The sequence below is a fragment of the Musca autumnalis genome, unplaced genomic scaffold (genome assembly GCF_047663935.1).
Source record: "Musca autumnalis isolate F117 unplaced genomic scaffold, ASM4766393v1 scaffold_2, whole genome shotgun sequence".
In the NCBI taxonomy this organism is placed as follows: domain Eukaryota; kingdom Metazoa; phylum Arthropoda; class Insecta; order Diptera; family Muscidae; genus Musca; species Musca autumnalis.
In genome coordinates this window covers 89,067,836-89,086,502 of record NW_027411755.1, presented here as the reverse complement: position 1 = coordinate 89,086,502, position 18,667 = coordinate 89,067,836, and the positions used below count along the sequence as shown (strand labels likewise).

Here is an 18,667-nt window from a genome sequence, read left to right as displayed (position 1 = left end):
TCCCCCCAAATTTCAGCGTACTATCCCTATTTTTCTAGATTCATCGATTGGACCATAAAAGCGGCCCTTAGAGAATTTTCGTGAAAATGCACCTTTGGTCCTATACATATTACAATGGAAACAAAGACCGCTCGGGTGGCACGTATTAACTTTAACCGATCATCATAAAATGCCATAAGGTTTTTGGATCAAATGGAAAAAATAGGGATTAGAAGTTACAAAAAAGAAAAAAAAACATGTTTGGGTCGCCCTAATACATATGTATATATACAATATCGGCCAAAAGTAAAGCACCACCTCATTACATTTTGTATGTTATAAGTTTATTTTTTATATTTCTTTTTATTTATTGGTTTATTTATATCTTTATTATTAAAACAAGATAAACCTAAGGAATTCAGAATTTTATACAAAATATCAAAATTCAAAAAACATTTTAAGTCGCAAATATAAGCGGACAAAACTAAAGCACCCCCAATTTAAGGAACCAAAAAAAGTAGTGAAATCAATATTTCGTTGCGTATTCCACATCTTGTAGGCATAGAGGATATTAAATTATTAATTATTTCAGGCGAAAAAACTAATTTTCGGAAAATGCAGCTTTAATCCTCAAAATACAGAAAATCGGGAGGTACCGTTATATGGGGGCTATACCCAAACGTGGACCCAGGCCCACAATTTTTTGGTGGAACAGTTGTGTGACCACCAGGAACCCTAAGTACAAAATTACAGCTAATTAAGTACGAAAATGTGCCTTAAATCCTCAAAATCCCGAAAATCGGGAGGTACCAAAAATGATGCTACAGCATCTTCTGGTCAAATACAAAGTCGTTTAGATTTAAAAATTAGCAAAAGAACCATTTACAGAAGAGCAGTAGAGGCCGACTTATTCAGTCGACGACCAGCAAAAAAACATTCATATTGTAAAAAATGAAAACGCAAGGCTTGAACTCGCCAAGACCCATCTAAACTGAAGTAGTCCAAAAATGAAGGACTGTTTTCTGATGAATCTAAGTTTAATTTAAAGCATTCTGGTGGTACAATGCTCGGACCAAGTGGGCATCGGTTAATAATGGTGTGGGATTTTTTCTCGGGGCAAGGGATTGGACCAATTCATAATATTAATAGAATTATGGATCGTTTCAAGTATCGTAACCTACTAAAAGGCGTGATCCTGCCTTATGCTGAAGAAGAGATGCCACTTAGATGGACTTTCCAGGAAGATAACGAGCCAAAATATGTATCGAAAGTGGTTAAGGGGCGATTCCAAAACATTTCGACAGAAGTTCTCCTTTGGCCTGTCCAATCCCCTGATCTTAGCTATAGATTGGGAGCTGTCTGCGGTTAACTCAAAAATCAACCGAAAAAATTGCAAAGCCATAGAAATTTTAATATAAACCGCAAAAGTACCCTGGGAAGCAATATCGCCTGTAATAATTTATAATTTCACTAGCAAAATGCCCGCAACTTCGCAACTTGGAAAACCGATCGATTCCCCGGTCAGGCAACATCAAATTTTCGACGGTGGCAAAATACCCCACAGTAATGTTGGCGACATTTCCTGAGTATTTCAGCCATGCAAAACTTCTCTACAAAGTGGTGTCTTAAGACACGCCGTTCGGACTCGGCGATAAACAGTAGGTCCCATATCATTGAGCTAATATGAATTGGCGTGCACTCAACGATATGAGAGAAGTCTCCCTTGTCCCGTCTGGGATGTTTGTGGAACAATTATTACATCATTTAGAAACCGAATTCGTGTTAACATAGAAACAATAGTACATTATTCAGTACAATTTTAAGAATCCAGAACCTTAGCTCACATGTTATAGTTTTAGCTCTACTTGTTCACCCAATGCCAATGGTATTACATGTAGAAACCTTTCATACATTTAAAGGTGGATTTTAATAAACATTCTGATCCTATCTCAACAGTGATCCTCACAACAAATTTCATTTATCGATTCACTCAATACCAGTGCTTCAATATTTAGTATTACTTAATATTTCTAGTACATAAATTGTACGACCACTTCTAACACTGAACCTGACAAATAAATAATATATCAGAATTTCACTTCTATACCAAATTTATTGCAATTTTGTACTTTTTACGCTCTAATGATATAATTCCATCTTCATTGCTACACCCAACGTCAAATTTAATAGCATTTAGTACATTTCGTATTTCTCAATAAATCATCCAGCCCTCAGCTTAATTTATAATTTGTATGCATTTCAAAAAATCTGTATCTAAACACCAACACAATCCCTCATACAACAATTCGAAATTCCACCTATATCCCATCATGCAACACCAAACTGGTACCAAATTTAGTACTTATAGTATGTATAAGTTTCAAAAATTACTTCCTATTATCCAAAACTATATCCAAACCGCGATTTAGTATTTTTCGTATACATTAGTACGAATTTCCAAAACTTCCTCTCTATCTCCACTCTAAACGTCAACTGCTATACTAATACCGAATTTCACAATTTCAGCTCTACCCCTTTATACAATAACAATTTGTACCAAATTCTGTGCCATTTAGTAATTTTCGTACACTTATTGTACGTATATCCACAACCACATCCATATCTCAACCCTACACACCAACAGCGGATATAATACCAAATTTCCGAATTCCACTTCTATTCATAATACCATTAATATTTTTTGTATGAAAGTACGAATTTCAATAACTATCTCCAACAGTAATTGCGAATATCAGGATTCCACCTCTATCCGTCCACCCAAATCAACATTTTACCAAATTTAGTACCATTTATTAATTTTCGTACCCATAAGTGCGAATTTCCAAAGCTAACTCAATGCTACACTCCATAAGTAATCTTAATTATAAATTTTAGGATTCCAGCTCTATCTGTACACCCAAATCAAAAATGTACCAAACTTAGTACTTTCCGTACCCATAAGTACGAATTTCAGAAACTACCTCAATCCTACACTCCATAAGTAATCATAATTCCAAATTTCACAATTCCAGCTCTATCCATCCACCGAAATTTAAATTGTACCATATTTAGTACCATTTAGTAATATCCGTACCCATAAGTGCGAATTTCCAAGACTAAGTCAATCCTACAGTCCAACAGTAATCTTAATTTCAAATTTCAGGATCCCAGTTCTATTCGTTCCCCCAAATCCAAATGGTACCAAATTTAGTACTTTTCGAAATTTCTGGATTCCAACTCTATCCGTTCACCCAAATATAAATTGTACCAAAATTTAGTACTTTCCGTACCCATAAGTATAAACTTCCAAAACTACTTCAATCATACACTCCATCAGTAACCCAGCAAAATTTGACGGAAGGGGTTCTTTGCGATGACGTGATTTCATGTCATCTTTTGCATTGGTTCAAAGGAAGTCGTGAAAGATCCGATCTTTTCATTAGGATTTGAACCAATGCCAAGGAAGTCGTGAAAGATCCGATCTTTTCATCAGCATTTGTACCCATTCCATCGATCCAATAGAGATGATGTTTGTGTTTTTATTTACACACCTGTTTATATTCATTTTGGTATGTTCCAGTACTGCAAAAATCTACTAATTTTTACTATTTTTTTCCGATAACACAAAGGAAAAATTGTTATCGTAGTAAAAATAAGTAGATTCTTGCAGTTTCTGGAACAGACCAAAGTTGTTAGAACTGTCGTCGTGATGTTGTCTTACATTTCCTGCATATCAACCAACTAAAACTTCTAAACAATTGGTATTATATGAAGTCCCAACCATCGAGCTAAAAATAGAATCGGACTGCACACATTGCTATTTTAAAAGTTCCCTTGTCTGTTCTAAATCTGACATAGAATGAAATCAATCAAATCTCGCTTCTTGGAATTTGAAAAAAAAAATCCGAAACGAAAAGGAACAAGAATCTGAAAATAAAGAAGAAACTACTTTTGGAAAGAAACAATTAAAAATAAATTAATTAAGCATAAATGGTATTATCCATAAAAAGTCTCTCCTCCCCGTTCGTTACATTTTGTTCTTAGAGATCCCTAAAGCAAGCCGGGTTGTAGATCCCTACATACAGTTTGACAATTAATTGTTTTCAAACTGAGAAAACGAACACTATTCATGCATTAATTACTAAAAAATTACAAATAGTTGTGATAAAAATGTCGGGTTTTTTGCAAAAATTAGTTGGTCGACTTATTTAAGACCAAATTGAACGAATAAATAAAAAATTAACCCGCTTAGTTCAACAAAAATAACCAAAAGAATAATTAACATGTAATGCAAGGTGCCAAGAAAATGTTTTCAAAATGTAATTAAGGTTCCAAAATACCCCATGTTTTCGGTAAATGCTTAAAAATCATGACATTTTATGACTTTCATTCTTAACAAGGATTAGTTGCTAACAAGTATCAGCAATATTAGGCATGGGATATCCCCACTAAGAGGGTTACCAAATGGACCAAGGGGGTATCAGATCATATTGCATGTAAACAATGTCCTATAGGTCTCAAGCCGGAAATATCTAAAAACTAAGACGTTTTATGAGTATTTTGGTTTACCAAGATAGTATGACATCAATAGCTGTGTCTGGTTACCCTAAAATTTGTAACAATTTGTACCAATTGTTGCTGGAAGTCGTCTGTTAACACAAAAAACCAGCAAAAGAGAGCGATTCGAGAGAGACATTATGACAGTTCTTTCACTGAGAGCTTGCAAATTCTTGCTGGACAAATTTCTTCTAGCAAGCACTTGCAAGCTCTTCTTCTTCCTGAAAACAATCAATCAGCCGTTTTTAGTTTTTTGTTGATTTATGTTTGTGAACATTAAAAACAATTTTATTGTGGAAATAACATAGTCTAATTGTATTGTTTTATGGAGAACAAATTTGTAAAGTGGAAAAATACTTTTTTGTTTCATTTTCATTTTTATTTTTAATAAAATACAACGTGTTTGCTTCCTTTGTTGGCGGACAAATTGTTCCGTTTTGGCAAGTCAGCTGATTGCTTGCTGGTTTTTGCTGGGAAGGTGTCTGTTTACTTTTTACATTTTTCTAGCAAAAGAGAATAAAAACCCCTTACTCTCTGAGAAAGTTCTTGCTGGACAATTCTTGCTGGGAAAGTAACCAGACAGACTTAATTACAATGAATATTACCTACAGCAGAACACGATCAGGAGGGTTGCCAGATCGACAAATAATGTACCAGGTCTTATTAACAGTAAACTGGACCTCCTAGGCCCACAATTAGATCTAAAAAGTGGTTTATTTAACTGAAATTTAATTTAGGGATAAGGATATTAACTAAAACAAACCAAAATATAACCAAGAAGTACAAAAATCGGTTAGAAATGCATATGTAAGATATTGCTAAATTATACTGAGCTTGCTATAGACATCCAATTTTATCTATTAACAGCCAGATTGAGGAATTCCCGTAAGTTTTTTGGCTTTGATGGTATACCATGGTAACACTGTAGCATTATTTCCCCGTCACTTAGAAATTTTTGTCACAGTATTACTTCACAGTACACAAAATGTCTCCAGTAGGTCATAGTAAGCATTTGCGAAAATTGTAGAAATCTGTACCCCACAAATTTCTAAGGAATATTAGTCTCCAAATGTGCTATTTTCGACTGTTTCATGAAATATTCTTATCTCTTAATAAATTTTGAGTTGAATGAACCACTTGTAGGCTGTGGTTGTGGGCCTAGTTGGTCCCTTTTACTGTTAATAAGACCTGGTACTATTTCAGTCGATCTGGCAACCCTCCTGATCGAGCTATTCAGCTATTGTAATTGATGGAACTCCATCCTGGTGAACAAAAACTACTCACAAAATGTCTTAGTTTTCAGATATTCCCGGTTTGAGACCTATAGGACATCGTTTACATGTAATACGATCTGGTACCCCCTTGGTCCATATGGTAACCCTCTTAGTGGGGATATCCCATGCCTAATATTGTTGATACCTGTAGCAACTAATCCTTGTTAAGAATAAAATTCATAAAATGTCATGATTTTTAAGTATTTACCGGAAAAATGGGCTATTTTGGAACCTCAATTACATTTTGAAAACATTTTCTTGGCTCCTTGCATTACATGTTAATTATTCTTTTGGTTATTATTGTCGAACTAAGCGGGTTAATTTTTTATTTATCCATTCATTTTGGTCTTAAATAAGTCGACCAACTAATTTTTGCAAAAAAACCCGACATTTTTATCACAACTACTTGTCATTTTTTGTAATTAATGCATGAAAAGTGTTCGTTTTCTCAGTTTGAAAACAATTACTTGTCAAACTGTATTTCCGTCACTAAGCAAAAGAGTATAAATTACCAAAATGTTGTTATAAAATAACAAAATTATAAAATAAAAGTAATTTACGAAATAAAAATACTTAAGGGAGTGCATTTGGAGTCCATGTTGAAATCTGAACTGGTGATGGGAAGATAATTGAAAAAACCTTTTGTAAGATGAAAGAATATCAGTTGCGGAGAACGGAGGAAGTAATCTTTTGCGTTGCAGCGGTGGTGATTACATTGCAATTTTGGATGTAAACTTTTGAAAAACTAAACTGATAAATTAATTGTAGCTATTTCATGAATTCGTTTGAATTAATAAAGAGTTTTGTTTTTCATGAAAACCATATTTCAATACAACATTTCCATTTTCCAAACAAGACATGAAAATTTCATGCCAAGGGGTTGGTGAAAATGACATGCCAAAGCATTGGTTAAAATGACATGTCAAAGCATGGGTGAAAATGACGTGTCAAAGCATTGGTGAAAATGACATGTCAAATCATTGGTGGAAATGACATGCCAAAGCATTGGTGGAAATGACATGTCAACGCATTGGTTAAAATGACATGCTTAGGATCCAGAAAAGAACGTCATCTTTTGGGGTCCACGCTCATATAAAATTCATCGATGAAGATGCTAAAAAGATGACATGCTAGATCACTTGCACCCATGATTGAATGTCATCTTTGGCATCGAACATTTTGCTGGGTAATCTTAATTCCAAATTTCAGGATTCCAGCTCTATTCGTTCACCCAAATCCAATTTGTACCAAATTTAGTACCGTTTACTACTTTTCGTACCCATAAGTAAGAATTTCCAAAACTACCTAAATCCTTCACTCCATCAGTAATATTAATTCCAAATTTCAGGTTTCCAAGTTTATCTAAATCCAAATTGTTCCAAATTTGGTACCATTTAGTACCTTTCGTACACATAAGTATGAATTTCCAAAACTACCCCCATATCTCAATCGCACACTTCAACGGTAATCTAAATTCCAAATGTCAGGTTTTCAGCTCTATCCGTTCACCCAAATCCAAATTGGACCAAATTTAGTACAATTTAGTACTACTTGTACACATAAGTACGAACTTCCAAAATCATTTCCTTATATCAACACCACTTCCCAACCTTGATTCCCATACCAAATATGAAGATTGTAGCTATATCAGCTCAAAATACACAATTGGTACCAAATTTAGTAACTTTTCGTACACTTATAGGTCGAATTTCCAAAAACCCTTTGGTACATCTTTCTAGCTCTCCATCAGTTTCCCTCATTCCAAATTTCAGAATTCTACCTCTTCCCGTTTGCCTAATACAAAGGGTACCATATTTAGTACCTTTTAGTACTTTTCGTACCCTTCTAGGTTGAATTTCCAAAAACCCAGCCTTATCTCACTCCTACACACTTACAGGAACCCACAGCCAAAATTTCAGTTTTCTAGCTTCAGCGGTTTCGTCTGGGCGATGATATGTCAGTCACTCAGTCACTCACTCACTCACTGAGCTCTTTTATATATATAGAAGATAGGTTCAAATTTGGATATAGCTCCCATATATATTCTCGGCCGATTTTAGGTATTTGATGCACCAAACGTGCTATAAATGTCCGATTTCAATCGTATATGTCATAATAGTAACAAACAAAATTAAATTATGCATTACTGAACTTCAATGCATTTGGTGCGGAAACCAGTCTATGCAATGGTATTTTTGATAATTGCAAAAATTGCAAAAAAGTTATAACCCTAAAATACAAGTATAATTTCGCACAAAAAATTTGGGAGCCGCATGTTCCGAATAACCCATTACCAAGTAATGCAAACAAGCTACTTTCTGCATTCCCCGTAGGCTGACAAATAATGGGTTATTTCTTAAAAAATTTACAAGGCAAAAATACTTGCTTTACACCTTACTAAGAGCATTTAATGTTCGTGCGTGTGCTACAGTGTGTAGTGTATTTGGCTACAAATCAGAAGTTTGCATGATCAAATCCACCAGAGAGCAAAAATAAAACAAAATAAATACATGGAGTGTGTTGAAATTGAAAACAAATTCAACTCAACTGTTATAAAAAAAATGTAACATACATAAGAGGGTTGCACGATAACTTTCTGACCTAACAATGAAAACGCAAATATTTATTATAGAAATAGTTTTATTGCTTCAAAGTGCTTCTTCCATGAACAACTTTCGTTGGATTTGTTCATTCGCTTAGATCCAAGATTCGTCGTCAGTGACGATCTTACAAACGTCGTTTAAAGCACTACGATCATATTTATTTACAATTTCATTGCACAAATCGACAAGAGCATTTTGAGCGTTTGTCAAATTTGTGCTGGATCTAACGAGAAAATCCCATTTTTGCGGTCAGGTGTCCATGCAATATCAGATGTTAGTTGGTGGAAGAAATACCCAAGGGTGCCTCTATCTTACAGTATTTAACATGGCGATCTTGCATTATCCGTTAGCGCACGGCTCAATATTTTTCTGGCACAACGACCGTTTTTGGACGGCCCTCACGACCTTCGTTTTTTGGCGAATGTCTGCCACGATTGAATTCATTAAACCAGTTTTTACTACTGCTATAGTATGGCCCTTTATCGACATACAAAGATTTAATTTGATCGATGCACTCTTGCCGTGATTATCCACGTCGAAATTTTTGAAAAATGATCGGACGAAAATGTTCACAAGAAAATTAAATTTTTGACGAATTGATTTTTTTCAAGTCACTGTAAACAACACAACATGACAAACTGTTCTTATTGCGTTTAGTCTAAAAACTGTCAAACCTTCCAAAAAATCTCAAATGGCGCCTGGAAACACGCAGTATTGCCTAGGCCAGATGCAGCCCTCGTATGTGTTTTAGCTTATTTTCAACTTCTAGTGGCCATTGAATAATGTTTTGTACGTAGTTACGGCTACCAAAAAGTACTATAAAAAACGTTATTTGGCAATGATTTTTTTTTGCTGGGTAGGGGTGTATTTTAGGTTTAGGACTTCGTAAATCTAAGGTATTTAAACAAGTCATTACTATATCTGTACTCAAATAAATTCAAACTTTTGTTAGCTTCTCTGTAAGATGCTAGCATTTCTTTTTCATTATATATAGTTTTTTTCAGTTTTAAAAGTCGTCTTCAGAAACAAGTCTGCCATCTATTTTTTGTTTTTAACTAAATATATTTGTGCCTGTTGGTGGCGATACGGCTGAAAAAATGACAAAATTTTTTAATGTCTGGATAGTTTTTCACTTCGTCAGAAGCTAAGAACAAATTTGTACATAAATACATATGTACGTATGTATGAGTGGTATGGTCCTTTTTATAAAAGAGCGTATTGTATCACAGAGTGTCTCTTAACAACAAGCTTCAATAAATAGTCTAAAACATTAGTTTTAACGATTAAAAAAATGTATTATTTTGTTTTCTTATTTTCAGCAAATTGGCCTCGTTTGATGGAAAAAAGGCGATACGTGGCGGTATTCCCTTTGTATTCCGTAAGTATTGATTTTTATGTTTTTTACTATTGTTTTTTTTTTTTCGTTCATTAGATATTTTGTATTAGTGGATTAAATTTATGATACAAAACTTGACAAAAAATTTTGCATGGGTTCTGAGGTATTAATTTGGTTTTTTGGGAGCAAAGAGACGAAAATACCTTTGGTCTCTTTTGGTTACTTTATTATACCCTACACCATACTATGGTAAGGGGTATTATGTCTTTGTGCATTGTATGTAACATACAAAAGGAAACGAGATAGGCCCATAGTTCGTATACCTAAGCTTCGTTCCAGAACTAGAAAGTTTTTACACATTTTGCACACTTTCCCCCGAAATGCGTTCCCGTACACTAAAAAAGTTGCCAAATGTTCACTTCTCTTTGAACAAAAATGGCGCTGAATGGCTTTCTCTTTAGAAACTTTTTACACGACAAATTTGAGCGAGCAAAAATGTGCAACATGTTTGTCGGCTTTTGATTCGCTGACACGCCGACTTTGACATTTGTTCCAGATTTTTTGACGTTACTGCCATTTTTCCGTTCCCGTACATTTTGGAAAAATGTGTGTGTTGGACTCATTTTCGACAGTTTGCTCTTTTTACACTTTTATCAAGAAAAAAGTACTGGAACGAAGCTATAGAATCACTTCCTGAGTCGATTTATGCATATCCGTCCGTCCGTCCCTCCCGCTGTTCCGATTCAGCTGAAAATTGGGGAATACCATTTTTAGCCATATGTGCTTTTGGTGAAAATCGGTTCAGATTTGGATATAGCTCCCATATATATTTTCGGCCGATTTCTCGTATTTGCTGCAGCAAACACTTTCTATACTTCCGATTTTTATGAAATTTTAAACGTGTGACTAAATTCGGTCTAGAAATAAATGTGCCAAATTATATCGAAATCGGTTCAGATTTGGGTATAGCTCCACTATATATTTTCGGCCGATCTCACGTATTTTCTGCACCAAACACGCTATATATGTTTGATTTCGATGAAATATGGTATGTGTGACTGAATTTGGTTTAAAATGTATGTGCCAAATTATATCAAAATCGCTTCAGATTTGGATATAGCTCCCATATATATTTTCGGCCGATTTGACGTTGTACCCGCCCGATTTTGATCCTTTCCTTACTGTTTTTTATTTTATAATGTTAAATCTAATGAACAACGAGGTTTCTTGGGTTCTGAGGTATTAATTTGGTTTTTTGGGAGCAAAGAGACGAAAATACCTTTGGTCTCTTTTGGTTACTTTATTATACCCTACGCCATACTATGGTAAGGGGTATTATGTCTTTGTGCATTGTTGCCAAATGTTCACTTCTCTTTGAACAAAAATGGCGCTGAATGGCTTTCTCTTTAGAAACTTTTTACACGACAAATTTGAGCGAGCAAAAATGTGCAACATGTTTGTCGGCTTTTGATTCGCTGACACGCCGACTTTGACATTTGTTCCAGATTTTTTGACGTTACTGCCATTTTTCCGTTCCCGTACATTTTGGAAAAATGTGTGTGTTGGACTCATTTTCGACAGTTTGCTCTTTTTACACTTTTATCAAGAAAAAAGTACTGGAACGAAGCTATAGAATCACTTCCTGAGTCGATTTATGCATATCCGTCCGTCCGTCCCTCCCGCTGTTCCGATTCAGCTGAAAATTGGGGAATACCATTTTTAGCCATATGTGCTTTTGGTGAAAATCGGTTCAGATTTGGATATAGCTCCCATATATATTTTCGGCCGATATCTCGTATTTGCTGCAGCAAACACTTTCTATACTTCCGATTTTTATGAAATTTTAAACGTGTGACTAAATTCGGTCTAGAAATAAATGTGCCAAATTATATCGAAATCGGTTCAGATTTGGGTATAGCTCCACTATATATTTTCGGCCGATCTCACGTATTTTCTGCACCAAACACGCTATATATGTTTGATTTCGATGAAATATGGTATGTGTGACTGAATTTGGTTTAAAATGTATGTGCCAAATTATATCAAAATCGCTTCAGATTTGGATATAGCTCCCATATATATTTTCGGCCGATTTGACGTTGTCCCCGCCCGATTTTGATCCTTTCCTTACTGTTTTTTATTTTATAATGTTAAATCTAATGAACAACGAGGTTTCTTAGAGTTTCCACTTTAAGAACCGTGAATGTATCTTATATTTTCCAATTCGATTGATTGAAAATTTTGAAGCAAACGTCGGCCTTTATACGCATAAAATTTCGATTTTGGACATAGATGTTTTAAAGCTGTGAAGGCCACTCAATCAAATTAAATATTAAAGAACACACTATCGGTGGATCTAATCACTTATAAACTGTGTATCCCGATTGCAGCAAATATTCAAAATGTTTATTTTATCACTTCATTATTAGAATAATTATAATGACCTCCCAGTGGTATCACTTGGGGAGCTGCCTTTAACACTCCTTAAAGGTAGTGTGCTAACACGTGCCGCGAGTTCACTCATAAGAACGTTAACAAGTAGGAAAAGCGTTAAGTTCGGTCGGGCCGAACTTTTTATACCCTCCACCACAAATTTCAGCCATTTCGGTGGATTAATGTGACCACAACCTTCAAAATACCGAAAATCGGAAGGTACTGTTCTATGGGGGCTATATGATGGCGTGGACCTATACCTGCGAATTTCTGGGGGAAAGTTTTATACCCCAAACGAAGACTAAATACCAAATTTCAGCCTTCTCGGTGTGATAATGAGGCCAAAACCATCAAAATACCGAAAATCGGGAGATATCGTCCTATGGGGGCTGTATCAAAACGTGGACCTATATAAACATTTTATGGTAGAAATGTTTCTTAGCCTCTGGAAATGCAAAATGCAAAGTTACAACCGATTCTGTTGTCAAATGGGACTAATACATTCAAAATATATTAAAATGACGCGTACTTTATATGGGGCGTTATATGGGGGTAATACCAAAACGTGGACCTATATAAACCAACTTTGGTACAAATGTTTTTTGGCCTCTGGAGAAACAAAATACCAAATTACAACCAATTCGATTTTAAAATGGGACAAATATCTTAAAAATTCCTTAAAACGACGACGCGTCATTTTGTATGGGGGCTATACGAAAGCGTGGACCTACATAGCCCGCTTTCAATAAAGTCCTACGTACATATAATAGATTTTCCCAAAATTTCATCCACCTACGTCAATCCGTTCGGACGCTAGAGTGATTTCCACAGACGGACGCACATCGCTATATCGATGTAGAATTGCACGCTGATCAAGAATATGTATATATACTTTGTGGGGTCTACAATGATTGTTTCGAGTAGTTACAAACGTAGTGACAAACTTAATATACCCCCTTCCTATGGTGGAGGGTATAAAAACTTGAGTTTGGGCCCCCTAGAAAATAAGCAGCCTATTATGACAAAAGCTGACGACCCCCGCAAACGGTTCAAGGACCATGATCCGCGAACCTGCACCTGGAATGTTCGCACTCTTTATAGAGAAGGTGCAGTTTACGCGGCAGAAGTACTTGAAAAATACAAGGCCGATTTAACAACCATATAGGAAATACGATGGATACGATGCTCCAACCGAAGACAAAGACGAACAGACCAAAGATATATTCTACGAGCGCCTAGAAGAAACATATGACCGTTGTTCTGCCCATGACATTAAAAATATTGTAGGCGATTTTAATGCCAAAATTGGAATGGAGTGTCCACAGTGAAACATCTGACAATGGGATGAGGCTGATAGATTTCGCAAAAAACATGGTAGTTAAGCATCTCGATATTCATAAGGGCACCTGGCTGTCTCCAGATCAAAGAACAAGAAATCAAATTGATCACGTTGTGATAGATGGAAGACATTCATCGAGCGTATTGGATATACGATCCTTCCGAGGAGCAAACATAGACTCGGACCACTACCTTGTTGTAGCAAAGGTACGTATCCGTCTAAACGTTGCAAATAAAGCATGAACAGAGGACTACATGGAAGTTGCGCATCGGTAAGCTGCTAACAGAACAGATAGCTATAGAATATTCCACTCAACTGGCCCAATTTCTTAATGAAAACACTACTTGTGCCGATAACACATCAGCATAATGGCAAAATATTGCCCACTCCATGCAAACAGCCCCAACATCCGTACTTGGATACTAGAGACCTCCACCAAGGAACCAATGGTATGACCAGGAGTGTCGTGCTGCTACCGAAGAGAAAATGCGGCATATAAGGCTACTCTACAATCAGTAGCAACGCGTAGCGCACGAGAGAGGTATCGAGAGAAAAGGAGAGAGGACAAACGTCTTTTCCGCAGGAAAAAGAGAGAGAAGGAAAAGCAGGAGTGTGAACAAATCGAGATGTTCAGGGGCCCGAAATAAAGTCAGAAAATTCTACCAATGATTCAAGCATCAAACTGATGGCTTTGGTACAGGCACATTCTCCTGTAGACACCAGCAAGGTAAATTGCTAACTGATACAGAGAGTGTGCTCGTGATATGGAAAGAACATTTTTCCAAACTGCTAGTATTCAATATTAACGAAGACAACGAAGATGCCACAGATCCAATTCCAGGAGATGGTATTGTATGTATACCGCCCGACCAAGATGAGGTAAAGACAGCAATAAGCTGGCTGAAGAATAATAAGGCAGCAGGAGCCGATGACCTACCAGTCGAGCTGTTCAAAACCGGAGGCGACACGCTGATAAGGTGTATGCATCAGCTAGTTAGCACCATCTAGCAGGAAGAACGCGTACCCGACGATTGGAACTTGAGCATCCTATGTCCGGTCCACAAGAAGGGAGATAAGACTGTGTGCTCCAATTACAGGGGCATAAGTGTGCTCCCTATTGCATATAAGATAGTATCTGGCATATTGTGTGACCGACTAAAGCCTATGGTCAATGAAATAATTGGAGCCTATCATTCCGGCTTTAGACCGAGCAAATCCACCATTGACCGGATATTTACCTTGAGACAAATCTTGGAGAAGACCCAAGAAATGCAGATCGACACCTTCGACAGTCCTATATGTTCAAAGGTGTTCCAAGCCATGTCTGATTTTGGTAAATCCGCAAAACTCATTCGGCTTTGTAACAGCACGGTTACACTAGAGCTTTTTACCGGGTTAACCCACTTCATGAGGATTTATTTGACATTTGCGCTATGAAATTGACATTTGAAATCCAAACCCACTGTGTTAATCCGGTTAAGTGTAACCAGATGACATTAACTGATACTTGGTCCTCAGTTAAAATAGGAAGGAACCTCTTCGAAGATTTTATTACCAAAAGAGGTTTCAGGCAAGGAGACGGCCTGTCGTGTGATCTCTTCAACATCGTGTTGGAAAAGGTCATAAGAGATGTGAAGGTCTAAAGAAGTGGAACAATATTCACAAACAGCCATATGTTACTTCTTTATGCGAACGACATTGACATCATGGGTCGATCGGTAAAGGAAGTAACTGATACCTTTGCAAAAGTCGAAAGGGAATCTGCTAAAGTCGGTCTGGCCATAAACGACGATAAAACGAAGTTGATGGTATTGACGCGTAATACGTCCACAGATCTCGCACTATCTGTGAATGTTGGTACCTACAATTTTGAGGTAGTAAAGGAAGGACTTCGTCTACCTCGGTACCGCCATAACCACAACAAACAACATCAGTTGTGAAATACGAAGAAAAATAGTGTTGGCCAACAGATGCTACTTTGGGCTAAGTAAGCAGTATAAGAACAAAGCCACATCTCGCCAAACAAAAGCAACACTTTAAAAAACACTGATACTGCCCGTGCTAATGTATGGTTCCGAAGCATGCGCAAGCAGATAAGGCAGTGCTTGGTGTGTTCGAGAAAAAAATTTCTTCGAAAGATCAACGGGCCAATCTGCGTTGACGGCAAATATCGACGATGTATGAACAACGAGCTGTATCAACTATAGTTGAACGAATTGAGATATAACGATTGCGATGGCTAGGCCATGTCATAAGAATGAGTGATGATGAACCAGCTAAAATGGCGTATAAATACGGCCCGTATGGACGTTCACGCAGATCTGGATGGACAAAGCTTCGTTGGAGCGAACAAATGAAACGAAACATCAGAAAACTACATATACCAGGTTGGGAAAATACAGCATCTTCACAGCCTATCCTGTGCAGATGCGCTTGTAGTCCTAGATGCCCTGTGAGGACACCGATCAGTCTACTGATGTCCTTTTTACTCATCACTAGGAGGTCACTTGTTTTGTCCTGGTCTGGGTTTCCCCATAGGATTTTTGTAGTTTTCCCCTTTTCCTGGTTATTCCATAGGGATACATGAGCATTCTTTGCCCAAGCTTTTAGTTCTATACGCGCCGCCTTTAAAGGTTTGGCATTGTCAGACTTACTGTAGGTAGCTCCCTGGTTTGTTTTGCTAAGAAGTTTGCTACTTCGTTTCCCGTAATCCCTATGTGTCCTGGTACCCATATAATGTTTACCGAGCCGTAATGGGAATAGTCGTTAATTGAATTTTTACACTCTAAGACAGTTTTCGATATTGTTGCCTTACTTGTTATAGCTCTAATTGCTGCTTTACTATCCGTAAGGATGTTAACTGTGAGTGGTCTTGTATTTGTTTTAAACCAGTTAAGACATTCTGTGATCGCTCGGATTTCGACCTGGAGGATCGTGTTATGATCCGTCAGACGAAGGGAGATCCTCGTTTTCGTGTCTACGATATAAAGACCCAGTTCCGTTCTCCCCCCTAACACAGCCCCGTCCGTAAACCCGCAGCTTCCAGCGGGAATCTGTGCAAGGGTTCCATCGATCCACATATCTCTGTCCGGTATTAGAACTTCACACAGAGCTACTTCACTTGATTCTGGTATCCGGTCCGATACTATTTGGTTTATAGATTCACCCGTTGGTGGTATGTTTGGTGGTCTCTTTCGATCCACTCGCTCATCGCTTTCAGTCTTATAGCCGCGATGGCTGCTTCATACCTTACCTGTATTTCTATCGGGTGGACAAATAGAATTGTCTCTAAAGCCCTAGTTGGTGTAGTCCTCATCACCCCGCTAATGCCTAGGCAGCACATTCTTTGGACTCTTTGCAATGTTTCCACATTGTACTTTTTGTCCATAGCTGTCCACCATACAACAGATGCGTAAGTAAGAATCGGTCTTATTACGCTTCTGTATAGCCAGTGTATCATTCTAGGATTAAAACCCCATTTTGAGCCTATAGCCCTTCTACAAGTTGACCAACATCTGTGTGCTTTGGCAGCCCTTTCCTGAATATGGTCTTTCCATTTGAGTTTCCTATCTAGAATTACCCCCAGATATTTAACTGTTGGAGATATAGTTAATGTCTTATTTAGGAAAACTGGTTCTTCGACGGAGTCCAATTTCGTTTTCCTAGTGAAAAGACATAACTCTGTTTTTTTCGGGTTAACATTAAGACCTCTTGGTCTAGCCCAGTTATAAGCTATATTTAGAGCCTCTTCGGCTCTCCTGCAAAGTTGATTTGGATTCTTTCCCCTTAGAAGTATTATAACGTCGTCTGCATAACAGACTGGTTCAAATCCTTCTTTGGTTAAGGACCTTAGTAGACTATTTACGGTAGTGACCCACAGAAGCGGCGATAAAATCCCCCCTGTGGCGTTCCCTGTCCTTCTTTGTCTCTTCTTGTTACGTCATGTAGCGCGCAGCTTATCCATCTGTTCCTTAGCATGTCGTCTAAGGAGTGGATCAGCGTTTCCGTGCTGACGTTGTTGAAAGCACATTCTATGTCGATGCAAACTGCGAGTGTGTACATCTTCATTTCGAAGGTCCTCTCTATGTGGTGTACTACCTCATGTAATGCGGTTTCCACTGATCTACCTTTCACGTATGCATGTTGTTTATATTTCAACATGTCGTTGGGGATTTTGCTCTTGATCATGGTATCGACTGTCCGTTCCATTGTCTTGAGTAAAAAAGATGTTAAACTTATCGGGCGACAAGATTTTGGTACTGCGTAACTTGCCTTACCTGGTTTGGGTATAAAAACCACCCGTGCCTCCTGCCAGGCTATGGGAGTATACGCAAATTTTAAGCACTCGTTGAAAATTCTGACCAGATTGGACGAGATGTAGTCCACTTCCCTTTGAAGTAAGGCCGGGAAGATCTGGTCAGGTCCTGCTGCTTTGTTTGGTGAGAAGCTCATTATGGCTTGCTTAACCATAGAGCTGTCTATTTTTGGTACTTCTTCTGATGTGTGGACATTTTCCGTCGAAAGCACTGTTTGGGCCGCAGTGCTCGAAGGGAAGTGTGTTCTCATCAGAAGGCCTAAGGTTTCCTCGCTTGTTTCCATCTTCCTTCCCATTTCATCAACCATTAGCTCGGCTTGTGTATGGGTTTTGGATAGAAACTTTTTAATTTTTGATACGTCGTTTACGCTATCTACCTGTTCTACCTGTTGCAGAAAAGTAAGTAAGTAAGGAACCTTTTTGAATTGCGTATATTTTTTAACTTTTACTTTAAATATTGAAGTGAGTATTGTGTTGTTAAGACAGTAATCAGAAGACATAGAAACTTGTTTCCATTATCAATTTAAGGGAAACTAAATTACTTTTTCAAACATTATTTCATAATATTAAGTTAAACTGGGCAGTTCGTAATATATTTTATTCAAAATACATTTTTATAGCTCAATTTGGTCCCTGGTCATTTGGAGCTCAACATGGCTTTGCCCGTATAACACGTTGGAATTTAGAGCGGCCTCCGGAAAGGCTACACAATGGTGACGTAGAGGCCATATTTTCTTTGATGGACAATGAGTTTACTCGATCTATGTGGAATTATCAGTACGTGAAACTGTATTAGCACACATATATGGTATATATTTTATAGATATTTAA

General features: G+C 37.3%; 1 protein-coding gene across 23 annotated transcripts in view; it reads left to right on the top strand.

The window, feature by feature from the left end:
* The window catches only part of LOC141394209 (uncharacterized), a 108,112-nt gene that overhangs the window by 73,573 nt on the left and 15,872 nt on the right, over nt 1–18,667 (top strand). For all 23 annotated transcript variants that reach the window (XM_073968214.1, XM_073968211.1, XM_073968198.1 and 20 more), the window contains 2 exons: nt 9,733–9,791; nt 18,457–18,613. In XM_073968214.1, the coding sequence (XP_073824315.1) occupies nt 9,733–9,791; nt 18,457–18,613 (216 nt within the window). The remainder of the gene's footprint in view (nt 1–9,732; nt 9,792–18,456; nt 18,614–18,667) is intronic.